The sequence below is a fragment of the Dendrobates tinctorius genome, unplaced genomic scaffold (assembly GCF_039654945.1).
Source record: "Dendrobates tinctorius isolate UK_male_01 unplaced genomic scaffold, ASM3965494v1 ptg000120l, whole genome shotgun sequence".
Lineage (NCBI taxonomy): Eukaryota > Metazoa > Chordata > Amphibia > Anura > Dendrobatidae > Dendrobates > Dendrobates tinctorius.
Genome location: NW_027361788.1, coordinates 30,155,851 through 30,175,513, shown reverse-complemented (window position 1 = coordinate 30,175,513; position 19,663 = coordinate 30,155,851). Strand labels below are relative to the sequence as shown.

General features: G+C 45.6%; 1 protein-coding gene across 1 annotated transcript; it reads left to right on the top strand.

The window, feature by feature from the left end:
• The first annotated feature begins 2,071 nt into the window (after window positions 1-2,071).
• LOC141046562 (uncharacterized) lies at window positions 2,072-18,643 on the top strand. Its single transcript, XM_073541022.1, has 2 exons — window positions 2,072-3,676; window positions 17,541-18,643. Exons 1-2 carry the CDS (start codon window positions 2,236-2,238, stop codon window positions 18,104-18,106), a joined length of 2,007 nt encoding a protein of 668 aa, XP_073397123.1. The 5' UTR covers window positions 2,072-2,235; the 3' UTR covers window positions 18,107-18,643.
• Window positions 18,644-19,663: the final 1,020 nt, after the last annotated feature.

Here is a 19,663-nt window from a genome sequence, read left to right as displayed (position 1 = left end):
ATCCGCAGCAGAATCCGCAACGTGTGCACACACCCTTTCAGACTTGGCAATACAAAAAAAAGTTTTGATTTTTTTTTTTTCTTTATTTTTGTATTGGGATTCATATTTTTTTTTTAATATTTAGAAAAAAAACCTTTATTTTTCTAGTCCCCCTAGGGGCCTTGAACATGTGACTTCTTGTGCTAAAATATTGCAGTATATAGTGAAATGAATGATCTCCTATGAGGTCCAGTTACAAGCTGGGTTTCAAAGGACTAGAAAAATGTCAACAGGGGTCTTCAAGTAGGCCCTTACCTGCCATGGCAGCCCACCTTATCATGGGGCGGGGGATCATGCACCATTTACATACCGTTGTCAGAGATTGACAGCAGTGGTTAAACATTACCTCCATACACATGTAGGATCGTTATCTCAGAAAGCACTAAAAAGGGTGGTCCAGCATTGTATAAAACACAGCTGATTACTTTCAGAAACAGTGACACCCCTGACCATTGGTTGTTTTTAGTATTACAACTCAGCCAGAGCTGAACTGCAATACCGCACACAACCCATGCTCAAGGGTGGCGCTCTTTCTGAAACAAATCAGTAATCTTTTCTTAATCCTGCACAATCTAACTGTCCCCTGGGGGCATAAACCTTTAGGGGAGACTACTTCGGTAATTCAGCATGCAATAATATATGTCACGCCGTACAGGTTTCATGAGAAAAATACCTCCTTACGACATCAGGGGAATACAGAGGTACAATATGGGCTCAAAAAAATTCTCTAGACTTGGTTATTTGCTCATTGTGCCTCTTAAAACACAAAATAAAAAGTGTTATTAAAGTTGTATTGTACCCAAAAAATGAAAGTGATACTAAAATAAAAAACCTTAAGCTCTCAGAATATGGCAAGGTAAAAGGAAAAAAACCCCCACAGATTTAGGAAAACTGTCTTTGTTGCCCATAACAACCAATCACAACGCAGCTTTCATTTTTCAAGAGCACTTTAAAAAATGAAAGCTGAGCTGTGATTGGTTGCTATGGGCAACAGTTTCATAAATCTCCATGAGGCTACATTCACATGAGAATATGAAAAATGCCCCCCCAAAAAACAGAAGTGTTTTTTCATCTGTATTGTGGTTTCTTTGCCATCTGTATGCTTGTTTTGACATCCATTCGTGTCCAAAAAAAAAAAAAGGACATGTGAACAGCCTCCTAGACTATAACGGCCATGTTTTCTAGCTGTGAAAAACGTGAATAAAACACATTTTTTCTTGTCTGCTGGATCTGTTTTTTTCAGCCTACTTTGTCAGAGCGTCATCCGTTTTCCTCATATGTTGAAAAAAAAAGATGGCGGCAACCAGTCAGCAAACAAAAGACCGCATGAACACAACATGGCGTGCTATCCATTTTTTTTCCTTCCTGGACCCTTTAACTTGAATTTGCGAGTTTTCTGGTTATATTTTTTGCCATTTTTTATCACGATTTTTGTGGTGTTTTTTCCTGGCTATGTGCAGCTTACTCCAAGGTGCGGATCATTTTTTTCTAATTTTCATAAAATTTTCAACCATCCGTGTGTCCATTTTTTACGTCAGTGTGCGTTCAGTTTTCACACAACTGCAATAAAACTCGTCCATGATCACATACAGTTTCCTAGGTCTACAATAGAAATCTGTCCTTAAAAATCAGATGCCGCTCTGAGGCTGTGTGCTCACGTTCAGGATTTTTCGCGTTTTTCCCCTCCAAAAATGCTTAAAAAACGCACACATTAAGCATCCCATTATTAGAATGTATACCACAATTTTTGTGTCCATGCTGCATTTTTTTCCGCAAAAAAACGCATCGCGGAAATAAACGCAGCATGTTCATTAGCTGAAAATCTGCGGATTTGCCACTATGTCCATTGTATTAGGATGCTCCAACCACTCGTAAAAAAAATAATTCCAAGATCGGTAGCTTTTCTTCTCCTTAATGGCACAGGCTGTGCATTTGCTGCACTCCAAGAGCTTATTCTGCTGCGCAGCACTGAGGAGGTGTGGACCCTGGGTGCATTTACCATATACATATGACATTGCAATCAGCCTTCCTGTGTCTCATTCTGCATTGCTGATCTCCTCCTCCCTCCAGCTCCTAGTGGTTACTGGTTTACAGAAGCAGATTGGCAAGTCAGAGAGGATGAGGAGGAGTCTGGCCTGCACTGATATGTATACATGAGGAAGTGTGTGCACGTTGCTGGGCTGCAGAGGCCTGGTCATGTCTGCTGCACTAGATGAATTGCTTGGCAAGATCCGGGCAGAAGCACTGGTGAGAGGTAAGGACTGGCAGAAAGTGGCAGAAATCCTTGCAGATGAAGGAGAAGTGACTGATACCCATGATCTGATGCCATGTACTAGGACAGCTAGTCCTCTTGAGCACAAGAGTCCGTCCCCGGAGCCTAGAGCTAAGCGCAGAGTTCAAAGCCCTGTTAGTGACCCTCCAAAAGCAGCTCCAGTTGTTACATCTTTTGTGAGCTATGGAAGTAGTTTCACAGATGTGGATTTTAGTGCAGATGAAATAATAGGGATGTGGTCAGACACACCATCCCAATGTGCAGCATCTACAGCGGTTCCTTCAAAATCTGTGGAGAGCCAGAGGTCCAGAGATGGTCACTCGGAGCAGCATTGCCATAAATCGGACTCTAAGCCAGCCAAGGTTTCCGTAGCCTCAGAAGGGCATGTCCAACAAAATGACAACATTACTGAAGATGAAATACTAGGGATGTGGTCAGACACACCATCCCAATGTGCAGCATCTACACTGGTTCCTTCGTCATCTGTGAAGAGACAGAGGTCCAGATATGGTCACTCGGAGCAGCACTGCCATAAATCGGACTCTAAGCCAGCCAAGGTTTCCGTAGCCTCAAAAAGGCATGTACAGCAATATGACAACCATACTGAAAATGAAATAATAGGGACGTGGTCATACGTGCCATCCCAATGTGCAGCATCTACAGCGTTTCCTTCATCCTCTGTGAAGAGACAGAGGTCCAGAGATGGTCACTTGGAGCAGCATTGCCATAAATCGGACTCTAAGCCAGCCAAGGTTTCCCTAGCCTCAAAAAGGCATGTCCAGCAAAATGACAACCATACTGAAGATGAAATAATAGGGATGAGGTCATACATGCCATCCCAACGTGCAGCATCTACAGCGGTTCCTTCATCATCTGTGAAGAGACAGAGGTCCAGATATCGTCACTCGGAGCAGCATTGCTATAAATCGGACTCTAAGCCAGCCAAGGTTTCCCTAGCCTCAAAAAGGCATGTCCAGCAAAATGACAACCATACTGAAGATGAAATAATAGGGATGAGGTCATACATGCCATCCCAACGTGCAGCATCTACAGCGGTTCCTTCATCATCTGTGAAGAGACAGAGGTCCAGATATCGTCACTCGGAGCAGCATTGCTATAAATCGGACTCTAAGCCAGCCAAGGTTTCCATAGCCTCAAAAAGGCATGTCCAGCAAAATGACAACCATACTGAAGATGATGCAGATGGTCCCGGTACGGCCCAATCCAGCAGCACAGCTGAGGAGTCCATTGAGTTACGTATAGACCAGTTACTCCGCGCTTGTTCGGCTGCAACGGGTTTGCCTCTTCGGCATGCACCGTCTGCAGCGGAAAAAGATGGCATCCCTTGTGAACATCCTAAAAAGGGTTTGTATTTGGCAATCTTTTCTACATCTTCAGATTGTGCGGTCAGTGGGGGGCCAACTTCCGGGACTTGTTGCATGATGATTAGAAAGAGTGACAAGTCTTGGAGGCTCAGACGCGAAGGGAGCCATTGCAATTTCCCCAAAAATGGTTAGGTCGATAGGTAATAATGATGTATTCAGGAGCTAAAAAATTCAAAAATGCAGTTTTAATGGGAATTGCCAGTCTATTGCTATATATAATATATATATATTTTTTTTTAGTCGTGTCTATGAACCTATAGTTTACTGTTTCACTGCAACGCAAAATTGTGGCATTGAATAACACTCGATGGTAGCCGTTAATCGGTTTTGACAGGTCAACCACACTTCACATGTGCACAGAACAATCAGTAATTGTTGAGTGCACATTTGCACAGGACAATGTGCTGCCGAGAACAAGTTTAAAAATAATTTCACCCAACAAACAATTGTTTTGCTCACGTGTTGGGCAGCCTATCCACAATGACCTGTTATCTGGATACAAGCATTCCTAATAATGCTCATTCCTGATAACTGACCAGTCTAAAGGCCCCGTTACACATAGCGATGTCCCAGCGATCCCACCAACGGTCCGACATGGATGGGATCGCTGGGACATCGTTAGGCTGATCGCTGGTAAGCTGTCACATAGACAGCCCCTCCAGCGATCAGGACCAGCGAGCAGCTGGTTTCCAATGTAAACAGCGGGTATCTAAGAGGATCGTTGGTGGGATCCTCTTAGATACCCTCTGTTTATCCAAGCTAAGAGGATAATCGTTGGTAGGATCGCTGGGACATCGTTATGTGTAACGGGGCCTTTAGACTGGGCAGTTATCAGCAGCTCTTAGATACCCGCTGTTTACATTGGTGTCCAGCATCGCTGATCGCTGGTCTCTCGCTGCCACACGCAGCGATGCGTGCTGGCCAGCGGGAGACCAACGATCAAAAAACGGCCCAGGACGATGGAGCGCGATCAGCGATACCCGGCAGGGGAGCCGGTCGCTGATCCATATCACACACAGCAATGTCGCTGGCGAGATCGCTGTGCCGTCACAAAATCAGCGATCTCGCTGGCGATATCGCTGTGTGTGACGGGGTCTTAAGGGTGTGTGCACACATTGCAGATTCTGCTGCGGATTTTTCCTTGCAGAATCAGCAAGTCAAATGACCTGTGGTTTATCTGCGAATTTACTGCGGTTTTCCCCTGCGGTTTGACAGCTGTCATGGAGCAGGTGCCAAACCGCTGCGGAATCCGCACAAAGAATTGCCATGCTGCGGATTTAAACCTGCAGCAAATCAGCACGGAAAATGCCACAACGTGTGCACTGCGTTTTTTTATTTAGATTGACTAAAGGGGTACTGTACAATGCAGCAGAATCTGCTGCGGACCCGCAGAGCCAAATCCGCTGCGGATTCGCAGCAGAATCCGCAACTTGGGCACACACCCTAAATGCACTTTTAAGGCCCCCATACACATTAGACTATCGCCTGAACCCATTGATATCAATTCTAATATGTATAGGGAGCTGGCCAACTGTTCATCGGAGGAGATGTTGATTGGGCATATCTGTTTTCGGTCTACCAATTGATGGTGGCTGGTAGCGGAGATGCCTGTCAGTGGCTTTCTCAAGGAATATACAGGTGCGCTCGGCTGAGTGAGTGCTCGTGCACATGGGAGAGACAGTCAAGATGGCTGTCAGCAGAGGTGTATCTAGGCTTTCTGGCACCCGGGGCAAGAATTGCGCCCCCCCCCCCCCCCCCCCAAGCACACATGCGATTTGCACACTTAGTCATGGACTGACGAGCTGCTCTCCCTAATGCTCTCAATGTTCAGTGAAAAACTGAAAGAAGCAGGAAGAGAAGCTCGTTGTCACAGGACCATAAGTATTAAAATCGCATATGAGTGAAGTGTCCGTGTGATGACACTGGAACCTGCAGAGCTGAATCCTGACATTGCAGCTTCTGAACTCTCACAACGAATGCACTGCACACTTTTAGGATTCTCCCGTACCGGTGGCAAGAGAACACGGTCATGTCAGCACAAGCATGTGATTTACATACTTCTGGCCACATTCCGACTAGACGTGCCCGGCCTCGCTCTGTTCATTTTCATTGAGTGAGGCCACACATGTCTAGTCAGCATGTGACCGCATGTATGTAAATTACCGGCACGAGAGAATCCTGACAGCGTTCAGTGATCACTGTGAGAATTCAGAAGTCTGCAGTCACATAGAATGACTGCAGACTCAGCAAAACCTGGACAACCCCTATAATGTTCCTAACAAATAAAAACATGAGAATTAGTCAGTATCACAAATAACATTTACATCCAGGTACCTTATAGATGACGTCTCTGGAGTCGTTCTCCTTCTTTTCTTCTTCTTGTCCAGACCCCATGATGAGTTTTCTCATCCACATCTCATCTTTGCAGACTTCCATCTTCTCCGGTCTCCTGCAGCAAATCTCCACACAATGCCCTTAAAGATAGAAGTGTCATTATAATGCCCCTAAATAAAAATATTGGCAATATACTGTCGCCTCACACTATTCCCCTCCCTCCTCATACTGTCTCCTCTAACATCCCACCTGTTCATACTGTCTCCTCATATATTTGCCCCCTCGCTCTCTATACTGTCTGCTCACACATACCCGAATCCCCATACTGTGTCAGCACACATCCCATCACCCTCACTCCCCATACTGTGTCCACATACACTTTTCCAATCGCTACTCATACTGTGGCCACATACATTTACCCGTTCGCTCCCCATACTGTCTGCACCCATCCCCCATACTGTTTCTTCATACATGCCCTCATACATACATACTCTTCATTTTGTGTCCTCAAATCTCCCCACACACATTAAGTCCCCCACTCCAAATCCCCCCACACATTAAATAACCCCCCACTCCAATCCAAATGCCCCCACACATTAAATAACCCCCCCCCATCCCCACTCTAAATCCTCCCACACATAAAGTGACCCCCATCCCCACTCCAAACTCCCCACACTTTATGTACCCCCTTCTCCTCCCTCAATCTTCGGTGGTTCTTCAGCTCCACAGTGGAGCACACTTACCACCAGCGTTCGCTCTGGGCACCGCTGAGTGATGTCAGCAGCGTGATCACATGACCTGATCAAGCTGCTGACGGCGGTTAGAGCTTCAATTGTACTGGCGTCTGTACAGACGCCAGTACAATTGCTCCCTGGGTGCCGGCGAGCGGCAGCTTCTCTGCACCGGCTGTCAGCTTGACAGCCGACACAGAGAATGGCTGACTCCCAGGCCGGGGGGTGGCAGAATGCAGCAGCCAGGGGAGACTCTGCGGACCGCTGCATCAGGCGGCCTGACTGCACCCCCTGCCGGCTACGCCCCCTGGATACGCCTCTGGCTGTCAGCCAAATGATCGTCCGGCAGCCACCTACAGTAATATGTATGGGGGGCTTTAGGAAAGGTCCTAAACAAGATAGCGTTGAAGTGAGTGGTTATGAGCAATGTCAGCAGGCGCTATCGGGTAAATTTTGCAGAAAGAAAGTCATGTGCATGATAGCGTGGCAAACACTGCTTCTAATCGGCGGAGAAATCATCCCTGCCGGTCGGAGAGCCGCGGTTCCCACACTGTCAAAAGACAGCGTGAGCACTCAACTGTGATCGGAGGTATAAAGTTTACCTCTGGTCACTGGTGGCGGCTGATGGGACAACTGCTCCCATCATCCACCACCTGCTGCCGCTAATAACAGCGAGAGCAGGAGCGACGAATGGGAGTATTCATCAGCCACTCCTGCACTATGAATAAATAATTTCTTCAAAAAACGGCATGGGTTCCCCTGTATTTTTGAAAACCAGCCAGGCAAAACTGACAGCTGGGGGCTGCAACCCTCAGCTTCAGCATGGCTAGTTATCAAGAATAGAGGGGTCCTCACGCTGTATTTTTTAAAATTATTTAAATAATTTAAAAAAAAAAAAAAAGGCGTGGGGTCCCCCGCATTTTTGTTAACCAGGCTTGCTAAAGCAGACAGATGGGGGCTGGTATTCTCAGGCTGGTAAGGGGCCATGGATATTGGCCCCTCAGCCTAAAAATAGCAGCCCACACCTGCCCAGAAAAGGCAGCTAAACAGGTGAATCTCACAAAATTAGAATATCATCAAAAAGTTAATTTATTTCAGTTCTTCAATACAAAAAGTGAAATTCATTATATAGAGTCATTACAAACAGAGTGGTTTATTTCTGTTAATGTTGATGATTATGGCTTACAGCCAATGAAAACTCAAATGTCATTATCTCAGTAAATTAGAATACTTTATAACACAAACTTAAAAAATTATTTTAAAATCCGAAATGTTGGCGTACTGAAATGTATGTTCAGTAAATGCACTCAATACTTGGTCGGGGCTCCTTTGGCATCAATTATTGCATCAATGTGGTGTGGCATGGAGGCGATCAGCCTGTGGCACTGCTGAGATGTTATGGAAGCCCAGGTTGCTTTGATAGCAGCATTCAGCTCGTCTACATTGTGGGGTCTGGTGTCTCTCATCTTCCTCTTTATAATACTCCATGTTATTATTATTAATTATTATAGCGCTATTTATTCCATGGCGCTTTACATGTGAGGAGGGGTATACCTAATAAAAACAGGTACAGTAATCTTAAACAATATGAGTCACGATGGGAACAGGAGGAGAGAGGACCCTGCCCGTGAGGACTCACAATCTACAAGGGATGGGTGAGGATACAGTAGGCGAGGGTTTTGCTGGTCGTGCAGTGGCTTGGACGATTGTTGATTACTGCAGGTTGTTGGCTTGTCGGAAGAGGTAGGTCTTCAGGTTCTTTTTGAAAGTATCCATGGTAGGTGAGAGTCTGATATGCTGTAGTAGAGAGTTCCAGAGTAGGGGTGATGCGCGGGAGAAATCTTATATGTGATTGTGGGAAGAGGAGATAAGAAGGGAGTAGAGAAGGAGATCTTGTGAGGATCGGAGGTTGCGTGCAGGTAAGTACCGAAAGATGAGGTCGCAGATGTATGGAGGACACAGGTTGTGGATGGCTTTGTATGTCATGGTTAGGGTTTTGAACTGGAGTCTTTGGTAATGGGGAGCCAGTGCAGGGATTGACTGAGGGGGAGAGGCTGGGGAATAGCGGGAGGACAGGTGGATTAGTCGGGCAGCAGAGTTTAAAATAGATTGGAGGGGTGCGAGAGTGTTTAGAGTGGAGGCCACAGAGCAGGAGGTTGCAGTAGTCAAGGCAGAAGATGATGAGTGCATGGACTAGGGTTTCTGCAGATTCTTGGTTGAGGAATGTACGATCCGGGAAATATTTTTGAGTTGAAGTCGTCAGGATGTGGAAAGAGCTTGGATATGTGGTTTGAAAGAGAGATCAGAGTCAAGGATTACCCTGAGGCAGTGAGCTTGTGGGCCTGGGGAGAGTGGGCAGCTGTTTACTTTAATGGATAGGTCCGTTGGGGGGGTCGAGTGAGGTTGGAGGAAAGATGATAAATTCTGTTTTGTCCATATTAAGTTTGAGAAATCTTGCAGAGAAGAAGGCTGAAATAGCAGACAGACATTTTGGGATTCTGGTTAGTAGGAAGGTGATATTTGGTCCAGAGATGTAGATCTGTGTGTCATCAGCATAGAGGTGATACTGAAAGCCGTGAGATTCTATGAGCTGTCCCAGGCCAAAGGTGTAAATAGAAAAGAGCAGGGGCCCTAGGGCTGAACCTTGTGGGACTCCGACAGATAGGGGGCAAGGTGAGGAGGTTGTGTTCGAGTGGGAGACGCTGAATGTCCAGTCTGTTAGGTATGACAAGATCCAAGATGGGGCCAGATCTGTGATGCCAAGAGATGAGAGGATCTATAGTAATAGGGAATGATCCACTGTGTCAAAGGCAGAGGACAAGTCCTGGAGGAGGACAGAGTAGTGTCGCTTGGCCTTAGAGGGTAATAGGTCATTGGTGACCTTAGGGCAGTTTCAGTGGAATAGTGCAGCCAGAAGCCAGAATGTAAGCGGTCGAAGAGGGAGCAAGAAGAGAGGTGGGCGGACAGTTCATGATGGACGTGTTGTTTCCGTAGTTTAGAGGCATAGGGGATAAGTGATATAGTCCAATAGCTAAGCTAGATACAGAGGATGGGTCAAGTGAGGGCTTTTTGAGGATAGGCGTGATTGAGGCATGTTTAAACTTTGAGGGGAAAACACCAGTTTTTACTGATAGGTTGAAGAGATGGGTTAAGGTTGGGATGAAAACTGGTGAGGTTTGGGATGAAGTGGGATGGGATCGGGTCAAGTGCATAAGTGGTGAGATGTGATCTTGATAGTAGAGTGAAGAGTCGATCTTCTGTAATGGTGGAGAAGTTTTGGAGGATGAGGGCTGGACAGTTAGGGGAAGGGCTCTAGGGGTTGTCGACCCAAACTGTCTCTGATGTTATCAATCTTCTGCTTGAAAAATGAGGCAAAGTATTCAGCTGAGTGGAGAGGGAGGAGGTGCTGGGGGACGAGGAGAGAATTAAAGGTGTTGAATAGCTGTTTAGGGTTGTGAGACAGGGAGGAGATGAGAAGTAAGTTTCCTTTGCTGCAGCGAGTGTGGCCTTGAAAGTAGTGAGGGACTATTTTGATGAAGTCCTCGTTGGAGTGGGATCTTTTCCATCTCCGCTCAGCAACCCTGGAAGCCTGTCTCAGTTCTTTGGTCAGGCTGGTGTGCCAGGGCTGTCTGTTGATTTTGCGAGCTGTGGTATGTGTGAGAGAGGCAACCTGTGACGACTCCTGGAGTGGACCCTCTGGGTCGTGGCACCAACCCTCCTAGGGCAAGCTGACCTAGTGAGGACCACCCCCTATACAGGGAGTGTCAGGGGCAGGCCCAAGGGGGTAAGGTGCCACGACTGCTGGAACCAGGTGGCCGGCTCACAGGAGACACGAATGAATGTGTCAGCAGGACGCAACAGGAAGTGTGCAGAAAACAGGAGTGTGGACACAGGAACACGCAGGGTATAGGATAGTACAGGGCGAGTGTACGAAAGCACAGAGGATACAGGACAATACAAGGCATGTACACAGGAGTGCGCTAGATACTGGATAGTGCAAGGCGAGTACACGGGAGCACATATGATGCACACAGACAAGCACGCCTGGGTGCGAGCAAAGCAAGGTGCGTGCAAAGGAGCACCCCAGAGTACTGAGTTAGACAGAGCTCGAGCTGGGAAGCACGGATGAGTGCATGGTTAGACAGAGCGTGCGCAGAGAAGAACGCCTGAGTGCAAGGCTAGGCAGAAGTTGTGCTAAGAAGCACGACAGGGCACAGAGCAGAGCGTGTGCCCAGAGGCACGACAGAACACAGTGCAGGAGCAGAGCGTAGATACATAGCATGTGCTAGGAAGCAAGGCAGAGTACGGAGCACAGGGAAGAGGACCCAAATACAGTGCACAGCCAGGCAAGGACCAAGCAAACCAAGCCAGGAAGCACAACAATAATCAGGTAATCAGGCACCTCCCATAGGAAGAGGTAGCCTGATATAGGGCAAGAGCACAGGGACTTCCTGGTCAGGTCCTCCAGGACCATAGAGAGGGCATGGTTGCAGCTAGAGCCAGGAAGAGCACGCATGCGCACTAGCAACGTTGTGCAGCCATGGAACTAGATGCGAGAGTTGCGCATGTGCACCCGATGGGACCCTCGGAGCGGCCGTGGAGCCAGAAGTGGTGACGTCGGGTGCGGGGTCCCGCCCCCAGGCGAGAGCGGCGTGACAGGCGGCGTGACACAACTGATTCATAAGCTACAGCTATTGTGGTGTTATATAGAGCGGCATTGGCATTGTGTAGGGAACGCATGTCTGTAAGAGGGCGAAGAGATTCAGAGAGTGAGTGTAGATCGAGTTGTTTGAGATTTCTGCAAGTTTGTGGAGTGGGGATTGTAGACCTGGAGAGGGCAGAGAATGAAAGCAGGTTGTGGTCAGAAAGAGGAAGTGGTGAGTTAGAGAGGTTAGATAGGGAGCAGAGGTGAAGATGAGGTCCAGCCGCACATGTACGGGTTGTAGGGAGTGTTGATGTGTATGTATTTTGGCATGGGGGGCCCATTTGAAATTTTGCATCGGGGCCCATAACTTTGTAGTTATGCCACTGGTGGTAACCACCATACGAAAGTGCAGCAGGAGAGGCAGTGTCAGAGGGGGTGAGCCAGGTTTTGGTGATTGCGAGGAAGGAAAGTTTATTTTTAATGAAAAGATCACGGATGTAGGAAAGTTTGTTGCAGACAGAGCGAGCATTCTATAGAACTCCTGTTAGTGAGACTGGGGAAGCAGGTGTTGGGCGACTGGGTATAAGGTTAGAGAGGTTACGGAAAGTTGTGATAGAGCGTGGATGGGAGGTAGAAATGACTGGAGATGTGGTGAGGAGGACCAGGATTAGAAGAGATATCACCAGCAGTGAGGAGGAGCAGCGAGAGTGTTATCAGGTGGGAGCAGGAGAGGGCATGAGGTGGCTGTCTGTGTTTGGAGACAGAGGATTGTATGTTGAGGAACAGTTCTGAGGAGGAGGTGAAATGGATGGGGAGGATTGAAGAAGAGATGAACAGTTCCTCACTTGGATTAGGGGGGATAGTAGAAAGTGAAGGATTATAGGGGTGAAATTAAACAGGAACATTGTTTACAGTGAATATCCAGTTACCTTCAGTTCACTTCTGGGGTTAACCCCTTCACGACCAATGACGCCAGATAGGCGTCATGAAACCTGGTTCAAATCTGACCAGTGACGCCTATGTGGCGTCATGACTTTAAAGCCCCCCTGCGGGTTGGGTGACCTAGGTCACTGAAAGGTCACCCGACCCGCAGATACAGGGGTCTTTGTAATTCACCACAGGGGGCATGGCTTCGCCCCCACGTGGCTACGATCGCTCTGATTGGCTGTTAAAAGTGAAACAGCCAATCAGAGCGATGGTAATATTTCATCAATGAAAATTGATGAAATATTACAATCCAGCCATGTCCGACGCTGCTGTAGCATCGGACATGGCTGGAGACACCAATTCCACCCCCCTCCACCGGCGATCGCCCCCCGGCAACTGAATGACAGCGGCGATCTGCCGCCGCTGTCATCATCTGCCCCCCTCCCATTCCCTCTGCTCCCCGCCAGCCTCTGATCCCCCCCCTCACCCCCCCCGGTACCTCCTGAGTCCCCCCGTCCCTCCCGGTGTCCCTCGGGTCCGGATGATGGGCGCCGCCATCTTGGAAAATGCCCGAATCTGCCGACTGCAGATTCCATTCTTTCATTTTGATCACTCTCACAGTGATCAAAATGAAAGAAAAAGTAAATAAACCCCCCGATTATCACCCCCATAGGTAGGCAGAACTAATAAAATAAAGAAAATATTTTTATTTTTCCATTAGGGTTAGGGTTGAAAAGAGGGTTAGGGTTAGGGTTGAAAAGAGGGTTAGGGTTGGAAAGAGGGTTAGGGTTGGAATTAGGGTTAGGGTTGGAATTAGGGTTAGGGTTGGAATTAGGGTTAGGCTTGTGGTTAGGGTTATGGTTAGGGTTGGGATTAGGGTTAGTGGTATGTTGGGGTTAGGGTTATGGTTAGGGTTGGAATTAGGGTTAGGGATGTGTTGGGGTTAGGGCTGTGGTTAGGGGTGTGTTGGGGTTAGGGCTGGAGTTAGAATTGAGGGGTTTCCACTGTTTAGGCACATCAGGGGGTCTCCAAACGTGACATTGATTCCAGCCAATCTTGCGTTCAAAAAGTTAAACGGTGCTCCCTCCCTTCCAAGCCCCGACGTGTGCCCAAACAGTGGTTTACCCCAACATATGGGGTATCAGCGTACTCAGGAAAAATTGCACAACAACTTTGGGGGTCTAATTTCTCCAGGTACCCTTGAGAAAATAAAAAAATTGGGGGCTAAAAAAATAATTTTGTGGAAAATTTTTTTTTATTATTTTCACGTCTCTGCGTTATAAACTTCTGTGAAGCACTTGGGGGTCCAAAGTGCTCACCAGGCATCTAGATAAGTTACTTGGGAGGTCTAGTTTCCAAAATGGGGTCACTTGTGGGGGGTTTCTATTGTTTAGGCACATCAGGGGCTCTGCAAACGTAATGACGACCGCAGACCATTCCATCAAAGTCTGCATTTCAAAACGCCACTACTTCCATTCCGAGCCATTACGTGTGCCCAAATAATAGTTCCCCCCATATATGGGGCACCAGCGTACTCAGGACAAACTGTACAACAACTTTTGGGGTCCAATTTATCCTGCTACCCTTGTGAAAAAAAAATTGCTAGCTAAAAATCATTTTTTTTGAGGAAAAAAAAATATTTTTTATTTTCACGTCTCTGCATTATAAACTTCTGTGAAGCACTTGGGGGTTCAAGGTGCTCACCACACATCTAGATAAGTTCCTTGGCGGGGTCTAGTTTCCAAAATGGGGTCACTTGTGAGGGGGTTCCACAGTTTAGGTACATCAGGGGTTCTGCAAATGTAACATGATGCCCGCAGACCATTCCATCAAAGTCAGCATTTCAAAATGTTACTACTTCCCTTCCGAGCCCCGACGTGTGCCCAAACAGTGGTTCCCCCCCCACATGTGGGGTACCAGCGTACTCAGGACAAACTGGACAACAAATTTTGGGGTCTAATTTATCCTGGTACCCTTGTGAAAATAAAAAATTGCGCACTAAAAAATAATTTTTTGAGGGAAAAAAATTTTTTTTTATTTTCACGGCTCTGCGTCATAAACTTTTGTGAAGCACTTGAGGGTTCAAGGTGCTCACCACACATCTAGATAAGTTCCTTAGGGGGGTCTAGTTTCCAAAATGGGGTCATTTGTGGGGAGCTCCAATGTTTAGGCACACAGGGGCTCTCCAAACACGACATGGTGTCCGCTAACGATTGGAAGTAATTTGCATTTCAAAAAGTCAAATGGCGCTCCTTCCCTTCTGAGCCCTGCCGTGTGCCCAAACAGTGGTTCCCCCCACATATGGGGTACCAGCGTACTCAGGACAAACTGGACAACAAGATTTGTGGTCCAATTTCTCCTGTTAGCCTTGTGAAAATTAAAAATAGTGTGCTAAAAATCATTTTTGAGGAAAAAAAAATATTTTTTATTTTCACTGCTCTGTTATAAACTTTTGTGAAGCACTTGGGGATTCAAAGTGCTCCCTACACATCTAGATAAGTTCCTTAGGGGGTCTAGTTTCCAAAATGGGGTCACTTGTGGGGGAGCTCCAATGTTTAGGCACACAGGGGCTCTCAAAATGCGACATGGTGTCCGATAACCATTGGAGCTAATTTTCCATTCAAAAAGTCAAATGGTGCTCCTTGCCTTCCGGGCCCTGCCGTGCACCCAAACAGTGGTTTATGACCACATATGAGGTATCTGTGCACTCAGGAGAAATTGCTCAACAAATTTTAGGATCCATTTTATCCTGTTGCCCATGTGAAAATGAAAAAACTGAGGCTAAAAGAAAATTTTTGTGAAAAAAGTATTTTTTTTTTTTACAGATCAATTTGTGAAGTACCTGGGGGTTCAAAGTGATCACTATGCATCTAGATAAGTTCCTTGGGGGGTCTAGTTTCCAAAATGGGGTCACTTGTGGAGGAGCTCCAATGTTTATGCACACAGGGGCTCTCCAAACACGACATGGCAACCGCTAAATATTCCATCATATTTTCCATTCAAAAAGTCAAATGGCGCTCCTTCCCTTCTGAGCTGTGCCATGCGCACAAACAGTGGTTTATGATCACATATGAGGTATCGTTGTACTCAGGAGAAATTGCCCAACACATTTTAGGATCCATTTTATCCTGTTTCCCATGTGAAAATGAAAAAATTGATGCTAAAAGAAAATTTTTGTTGGAAAAATTAAAATATCCATTTTTTCTTTCCACATTGCTTTAGTTCCTGTGAAACACCTGAAGGGTTAATAATCTTCTTGAATGTAGTTCTGAGTAGCTTGAGGGGTGCAGTTTTTAGAATGGTATAACTTTTTTGGGTATTTTCTGCCAAATAGACCCCTCAAAGTGACTTCAAATGTGAGGTGGTCCCTAAAAAAAATGGTTTTGTAAATTTTATTGTAAAAATGAGAAATCGCTGGTCAACTTTTAACCCTTATAACTTCCTAACAAAAAATATTTTGTTTCCAAAATTGTGCTGATGTAAAGTAGACATGTGGGAAATGTTATTTAGTAACTATTTTGTGTCACATAACTCTCTGGTTTAGCAGAATAAAAATTCAAAATTTGAAAATTGCAAAATTTTCAAAATTTTCGCCAAATTTCTGATTTTTTGACAAACGTAAAAATTATCAACCTAAATTTACTACTAACACGAAGCCCAATATGTCACGAGAAAACAATCTCAGAATCGCTAGGATCCGTTGAAGCATTCCTGAGTTATTACCTCATAAAGGGACACTGGTCAGAATTGCAAAAAATGGCCTGGTCATTAAGGTCAAAATAGGCTTGGTCATGAAGGGGTTAAAGTCTGGTGACTTTGCTGGCCAATCAAGCACAGTGATACTGTTTGTAAACCAGGTATTGGTACTTTTGGCAGTGTGGACAGGTGCCCAGTCCTGTTGGAGAATGAAATTTCCATCTCCAAAAAGCTTGTCGGCAGAGGGAAGCATGAAGTGCTCTAATATTTCCTGGTAGACGGCTGCACTGAATTTGGACTTGATAAAAAACAGAGTACATACACCAGCAGATTACATGGCTCCCGAAACCATCACTGATTGTGGAGACTTCTAGCACATTGTGGAGGGCTTATTTTTTTGCGTGTCGGGCTGATGTTTTTAATGATGCCCCTTTGTGCAGATATGTTCTTTTGATCGCCCGTTATTGCATTTTAATGCAATGTCGTGGCGACCAAAAAATTCCGGCGTTTTGATTTTTTTTTTTTCCTCGCTACGCCGTTTAGCGATTGGGTTAATCCTTTTTTTTTTTTTTTTTATTGATCGGGCAATTCTGAATGTGGCGATACCAAATGTGTAGGTTTGATTAGTGAGGCTCTGTTCCCAACCAGGCTGAACTGCCGTGACCTCGGTGAGGTCCCCGCTAGCACCGTGAGAAAGTCTGACGGTGCAGAGACAAGTTCATCGGGAGAAACTTCTCACGGTTAACTCACCTCTTCACCGTGAGACTTTTTCTATTTGTGCTAGCAGTGATCACCGCAGTTCAGGGGCCTGCTCGCTGCAGCTCATACTTCACTGCTTTTCAGTATGAATGGTGGCATGATTCCACCATTCATACTGAAGAGCACATGTAACACAGATGGATAACAGCTTGAGACATTATGGATTCCAGTCACCCATCCATCCAGCTATATCTTCATCCAACCCTCATTCATCCTTCATCCATCCATCCATCCCTCATCCACACATCCTTCCATCCATCCAGCTATATCTCCATCCTTCCCTCCAGCCATCCATCCCTCATCCACACATCCATCCGTCCAGCTTTATCTCCATCCATCCATTCTTCATCCATCCCTCCAGCCATCCATTCTTCATCCATCCATTCCTCATCCACAGATCTCACATCCACACACACATCCATCCATCCATCCATCCATCCAGCTATATCTTAATCCATTCATCCCTCATCCATCCTTCATTCACACATCCATCTGTCCAGCATCATTGCTTAGCAACAGCATAACAAGGTTATTGTAAAGAATTCAGAGACTTATTGTACTTTAAAAGTGTTGGTCTTACATAAAATGCACACATTTACTTGTATTTAATTTATACATATTGTATGGCTCTCACGGAATTACATTTTAAAATGTGTCGTTCATGGCTCTCAGTCAAAAAGGTTCCCGACCACTGTTGTAGGGTGAGGCTCGTTTATTTTTAGATGTTGACCTAATGTGCTTTGTGTTCACAGGTCTAAAAACTATCTGGATTGTGGGAGACTCCTTTGTTCATTTGGCGGAAGACAGAGCTGCTGGATGTTCGTACGGCACGCGGCTCGGCTTGCCAAGTGACAAATGCAAAGTTTTTTGGTATGGCAGAAGAGGACTTCATTGGGACCAAATGCAAAAACTTGTAGAGAAAGCTGCCAGACGCACTCCGTCACCGGATATTCTCGTTATTCATGCAGGAGGAAAAAACTTAACAAAAACGAAGTCGTCAGAATTAATCTTTAAAGTCATCGGGGACATTAGAAGTTGGTTGGCAAGGTGGCCAGGGCTTAAGGTCGTCTGGTCAGAAATTATACAGCAAGGAGATTGGTGTAATACCAACTGTGTTACAACTGTGGCAAAGAGCAGGATAAAGGTGAACAAAGGTGTTGAGAAATTTGTGAAAGCCAACGGGGGCTCAGTTGTGCGCCATGAAGGAATCAACTCTAAATATGCTGAGCTATACAAGGGTGATGGAATACACCTGTCTAATATGGGGTTGGATGTTTTTAACAGTTCTTTGCAGGATAAACTTGAAAGGTACATTTGAGGTTTCATTGACTAAAGGGTGGCGGAAAAGTAGGGGCAAGTTGACAAGGTGAACTCACTGTTCTTCAGTTGTGTCCTGAAGGACAAATAGACATGTGTTGTGTTGTGTACTGTAAGTCAACTGCCAGAAGAAGTGGACATAGCTGGCCAGTCAGTCCATCCATTGTAGATTGATAAACCAGTTGTGGGCTGCGGATGATACAGGGGATCCATAGTCCGATAGATGAGTGTCAACTCCAGACACTGGGTTCACCTATAAGGGTGAGCGCACACGCTGCGGATTCACCTGCGGATTTAAAACCGCAGCAAATACGCTCGGAAAAAAATGCAGCGTGAGCACTGCGGTTTTTAAATCCCATTGGCTAACATTGTACTGTACAATGTCTGCGGAACTGCTGCAGATCCGCAGCAGAATCCGCAGTGTGTGCAGTAGGGTGACCGGATCTCATATGGGGGGGAAAAAATGTCGGAATCTTGTTCGTCTGGACCCCACAAAACGATTCCCCTTTCCAGATATTGAGATAGCCAAAATTTCAGCTCGATCAAACGACGTTAACCCGTGCCGCTCGTCGCTCAAAGTTTGAAAAAATCCAAATTGAGGTATTTTAAGATTTAGGTATTTTGCATAGTCTGTTAGACTATAAAGAATGTGACAACAACATTGCAGAAATAGCCCTGACCAAATTTTCCAACCATTTGTGGTATTTGAATGCAGAGTTGGTGGGATTATCGTTTTTTGATCCCACCATTACAGACAATGAAAAGTTGTTAATGGCTAATAAATTGCTCAGTAGCACAGATGAACCATCAGAGCACGCTAACCTACATGAGTTGATAATTTTACATAGTTACCTTAACTATTCTAGAGCTTTTGTTTAAAGTAGTTTTTGAAACGTCAGAATATAATGCTCGGCATTTGCTTACAACTTGCAGGACATATTGCTTTTGTTCTTCATCTTTTGTCAGAAGGTCGTTAAAGTCGGTTACTTCCTACCTCTTTTAATTTTTCTTTCCTAACTTTTGGATTTACAACCCTAGCGTGCTCTGATGGTTCATCTGTGCTACTGAGCAATTTATTAGCCATTAACAACTTTTCATTGTCTGTAATGGTGGGATCAAAAAACGATAATCCCACCAACTCTGCATTCAAATACCACAAATGGTTTGAAAATTTGGTCAGGGCTATTTCTGCAATGTTGTTGTCACATTCTTTATAGTCTAACAGACTATGCAAAATACCTAAATCTTAAAATACCTCAATTTGGATTTTTTCAAACTTTGAGCGACGAGCGGCACGGGTTAACGTCGTTTGATCGAGCTCAAATTTTGGCTATCTCAATATCTGGAAAGGGGAATCGTTTTGTGGGGTCCAGACGGACAAAATTCCGACATCGATTTTTTTGCGGTCACCCTAGTGTGCACATACCCTAAACGTAGATTGGCTGAAGTGCCAATATTTGGGCCACTTTTCCTTAAGAAGTACAGTATATGCTTGCATGTTTATTAAGAAAATTGTTTTCTCCACCACCTTATTACCAAATATTGGTTTTGCAAAATG